Below are 5,017 nucleotides of genomic sequence, written 5' to 3' on the forward strand. Positions count from 1 at the left end.
GTGCGGCTTGCTCCAAACAGAAGGGGGAAGTGGCAGCAGGGCAGAGTCCCTGCTTCCAGCGTTAGCGCGCCCACATCCTGCCTCCCCCGCACTGGCTGGCAAGCGGCAGCAGGGCAGAGCCCCAGCTCCCAGGCCTGATGCAGGCATGGCAGTGCTGGGAGCAGGGGCTCTGCCCTGCTGCTGCCCAGAGTGAGCCACACCTGCATTGTGCCCCCAGCGCCAGCTGGGCAAGCAGCAGCAGGGCATAGCCCCTGCGGCTCCGCCTCTTGGGGCAGGGGCAGGCACAGCCAGAGGAGCTGGGCAAGAAGTCCCCATGGCTGCTCTGCCTGGCCCCACCCCCCACCTGGCCCAGCCTCCCAGCACTTAAAAAAAAAAATTTAAAAAAGCCCCACACTTACCCATGGCAGCAGTGGCAATTGGGGCCTCTGGGCACTCATGGTAGAGCCCCCCCCCCTTCAGTATGGGGCAGTGGCAATTGCCCTCCCCACCCCTGCTTGGCACCCACGTGGCAGCTGCTCTATGGTATGGGTGCAGTGTACTGCATGATGTCTGGGAGCTGCGTGGGGGGGGCTCTGCCCAAGCGCCCAGAGGCCCCAATTGCCGCTGCTGCAGCCGGTGACTGTGGGGCTTTTTTCGTTTTCTTAAAGTGCCAGGAGGCTGGGGCTGGACAGGGCAGCCATGGGGGCTTCTTCCATGGCTCCCCCAGACCAAGGAGAGGCAGGCACAGCCAGAGGAGCCGTGGGAGAACCTGCAGCCGCCCACCGGGCCTGCCTCTCCCCGGCTGATCTGAATCAGCGCCGAACCTCCTGAAGCCGATTCAGCTGAATTGATTAGGGACAATGATCTGAATCTCCAAATCAAATCACTGTCCTCCGAATTGGCTGAATCGAATACTTCCCTATTCGCACAGCCCACAGTAACAATCATGTAGGGAATCCTGAAGACAGAGGAACCTATTTATATACATCCTCTTTTCACTTGTACCATCTCTGATCATATAAAAGTTTTAAAACTCCCCAAGAGAGTCTCTGCAATGCAGGGAAGTCCTCTCTCCAAGTGTAACTGTGCCATGTTTACCAGTACACCCTGGGTGCAGATGACTTTCTAGGGACATTCTTGTCACCCTGCTATTCTGGACTGACAGAATAGCTCAGAGTCTGTTCAGAGCTTACTACAAATTAGTTCAGCCTTCAAGGCTACTGTGATAGATGACTGAATAAGACCTCTAGACCCTTAGGCAGAGGAAACAAGTAGAAAATGGCACTACACCAGGGGTTGACAACATACAGCTTACAGACTGGATCTAACCCAAAGCCACTTGATCCAGCCTGTAGAGCCTACGCAGGGGCTGGGCAGCTAGAAGCTTGCACCCACCACTACCACTTCTCCCCTCCTTCCACTTCCAGCCAGTAAAGAGCTGCACCAGGACTGGGCAGCACTACTACACAACCAGAAGCGAAGCGGGAAAGGAAAACAGCAGCAGCATGAACACAGCTTCCAACCGCCTGGCCTGAACTCAGTTCCCCACCAGCCACGCTGCACCACAGCTGGGGAGTGGGAGGTGGAGTGAAGCAGCAGCAGCATGGGTGCTGCATGACTGAAGCCACTAGACCTGCATCAGACCAGATTATCCCACCACATGGCTTGTAAAGGCTGCTGGCCACTGCATGAAGCCACTATCTCTCCATCCTCAATCAGAGCACTGTTCTGACACAAGGACCAAGTGGGCAAAAGTCATGCAACCTGCACTCTGTTCTTCTGAAAGTCTCAGTTACAGAAAGCCTCAGTCACAGAAACTGGCTTTGGCCCTTACTGAATTGTCTATAATAATGGTAAATGCTGATTCACACTCCAAACAAATGATTTTCTGTTACAAGATAAAGTAAGTACTTAATTTCAGAGCTACCAGTGTTTTCCTAAGAAATACTAACAGTTGATTAGGATTATCCAATGGGTTTTAGAACCATTAGATCATCTGGAAGTTGGAAGAGCCTAAAACCAAACTCGTCTTGAATATATAGTTCTATTCACACACTATGTAGCCTTTGAGGAAGTGCAACGAGCCACTCTGGATGACAAAACTGGCCAAGTTAGCTGCCTTTCAAAACAGGAGACTTAACATCATTTGATCTCGGATACAAAATGAAATATGGTTTGTTATGTTTTATCAGCTAGCTCTCTTAAGAGCCTTCTGCCTTTGAGTAATACACTAGAAACACTGAAAAAAATAATGTTTTAATACATCTCAAAGTTGACTTGTTCTCAGTTTGGAAATACTAAATATGTATTTAAAGATGCTTTTAAGAAGCATATTTTCAACTGTAACATCACAGTAATAACTGGACAAAGTACCAGTGCATCTATCACCTAAAAACTACCACCCAGGATCCCATAATTGTTTGCAGCTCTGAAACCAAGCTCTTTAAAGTAACAAATATACAATCACTGGTTTATACTTTATTTTCTTTGCACGTAACTGTTATGACTACATGACCAACCGTACTTTTAGCTTGTCACAGCAGTTTAACTTAATTTAAAAAGTACTCTTACAGCAGAGTAGGAATGTCTACACAGGGAGCTGTAACAGTATAAACCAAATGTATATACAACCCCACAGTAGACATAGAATGTGCTGAACCTGTAGCGGTGTTTGTTACTATTATTACACTGGAACGGAAAAGCTGCTATACCACTAGTATCCTTTCATAACTGGTTAAAAAAAATAAACCAGTTTCTCTTCTTAAAATTCTCCCTGAAATAGTACTGTATACTAAAATCACTATAATATCTTGTAATGGACTTAGTTATCAAATACAAATTTACAGACATTTGATCTGTAACAGCACTGGCGGACTTCGGGGTGAAACACTACTAGAAGCAACAGTGCGTCCCTTCAACCCGGTTCTGCAGCATCTGTATAGATCAGGCACTTCGTTAGGGCATTTTGCCACTTACATAAGTTGATTCAATCAGCTATTATATAAAAGTGCCAAAAAAGACCCACTAAAGTACCTGATCTATACAGATGTTGGGAAAGCCAGGTCCAAAGCACGTTCCCCCCCCCGCCCCCCAATTCTTCTAAGCAGGCTAAATGAGGACCTACTAACTTCTCATATTAAAAAAACAGGAATACCATATTTATTCACATACCACACACTGATTTGGGGGAAAAGGTTGCTTCCAAAATTGGGGTCCATGTTTTAAGCAAGCAAGCTGTTTTTTCTTCACTGGAACAGAAGCATAGGAAGGCAATGCTACAAGATGGAGTCTCTTGTAGCACTGGAGTCTCTCTCATGCAGCAAGCAAGAGTGATGGAGTATAGTGCTAACTCATTCATAGCCACTCGCAAACTGGCAACAGTTGCTGGCTGAGCAGCTGAAAAGCTATGTCCAATTTAAGAGCAGGGATGAGAGGGCTAACATTGAACTCCATCCCTCCAGGCTTTTGTCCCATCTTGCAGTGCTGCTTTCCTATGAAAAAGGCCGGCTCTAGACTACTCTGCCGCCCCAAGTCAGGTTCTTATGGGGAGGGGGACTGTACTTTGCATAAAAATACTTTTTTTTAAAAGTTAAAACAGATCATCAGTGTACCAAATTTTCATGCATATATAGTCATTACTTCAACTCAATTCGTACTCCAGTTCAATTCATTCAGGTAATTTCCAAGGTCTCTTACAGTATACTGATATAAGCTGTCAATAATGCATCTACCTCTGATTGTTACAACCTGGGGGACAACAGAGATTCACAGTACGCGGACCAGTTGCAGAGATCTAGTAGTGCATACGTTACTCTTAATAATGTACATGCAATACACAAACAGGTTAGTGAGAGCGAATGACTGAATAATAGCCTTAAGTCTGGATTTTCTTTTCCTTTTAGTCCATATCAGGCTTGTAATGTTTAAAGTAATCAGCTTAAAACTCAAATTATTTTAATTACAGGTTCTCTTTGATGGTACCAACGTTTTTACTAACTTCATATGGCTGCTGTCTATTCTTATGAAGGTTCCATAACAGCTGCTTTGCCTGCCATAACCATATTTCCTTCTAGAATATGCATGTATCAAGTAAAGCTGCAGCCAAATGGCTTGACAGCCATGTGATGCTTCAGGTGACTCCACTCTGAGGGGCAGGGAGGAAAAAAAACATTCCCATATCATGCCAGTTAAAGCCCATATCAGCCACTCCACTACATGTAAATAAATCTGACCTATAATCAGAACATATTTCCAATTCTCACAGCAATCATAACTCATTTAAATATACAAATACAAGCTTTCAAGTAACATGTTTCAAATTGTAATGCAAACACCACAAACACGATAAGCAAGACAGAAAATTCAGACAATTACCACGTTGTCTGTTGTTGCAAGAGTTTTTGCAGGATTCTTTGGAAGCTTTTCTCAAGATAGGTTTTGGAAGCTTAATTATTTGAAGTGTGTTAACAAGTTTCATTATATTTAATAAATAGACAATTACTGGTTCTCTTCCAGTCCCATCAGATTGATGGTTAACCACTGCACTCTTCTAAAAATAAAAAGATAATTCTGTACAAGAAAAACAGTACTCTCAAAACCTTTACACACCTCCGTCTCTCCCTGACCTCTGATGTTGAGGATACAGTGCCAGAAGTAGCCGTAGTCACGGTTGTGGAAGTGGCTGTAGCATTTACAACAGATGGTGCAACAGGAACGGTCACTGCTGTAGGAACATTGTCCTTTTCTTTCTCAGAACTATCCTCAGCCCACAAACGATTTGAGGTACTATAGCATCATAAGCAGCAGCACAAAAGAGAGAAAAGGAAACAGCTAAACAAATAAAGCACTTTACTAAACAGCTAACAACATGCAACTTGAGGAATGGATTTTTTTTTAAAGGTAAACATACGCAAGATGCGTCTCCACTGTAACATATAAAGCTCATGTAGAGCTACAGGATTGAATAAATTTAAAAATTAAGTAATATTGTACCTCTGTGGGGTTTTAAAAAATATATTCTTTGTCCTTCTGACTTGAA

The 5,017-nt window shown here is 44.3% G+C and overlaps 1 protein-coding gene across 3 annotated transcripts in view; it reads right to left on the bottom strand.

Annotated features, from left to right (window-relative positions):
- The window catches only part of PPP1R12A (protein phosphatase 1 regulatory subunit 12A), a 247,779-nt gene that overhangs the window by 78,786 nt on the left and 163,976 nt on the right, over nt 1-5,017 (bottom strand). For 2 of the 3 annotated variants that reach the window (XM_019514783.1, XM_019514785.1), the window contains exon 14: nt 4,588-4,764. The exons of the other annotated variant lie outside the window; for it this stretch is intronic. In XM_019514783.1, the coding sequence (XP_019370328.1) occupies nt 4,588-4,764 (177 nt within the window). The remainder of the gene's footprint in view (nt 1-4,587; nt 4,765-5,017) is intronic. 3 annotated transcript variants of the gene reach the window in all.

The sequence above is a fragment of the Gavialis gangeticus genome, unplaced genomic scaffold, assembly GCF_001723915.1.
Source record: "Gavialis gangeticus isolate Ggan-Ray unplaced genomic scaffold, GavGan_comp1, whole genome shotgun sequence".
Lineage (NCBI taxonomy): Eukaryota > Metazoa > Chordata > Crocodylia > Gavialidae > Gavialis > Gavialis gangeticus.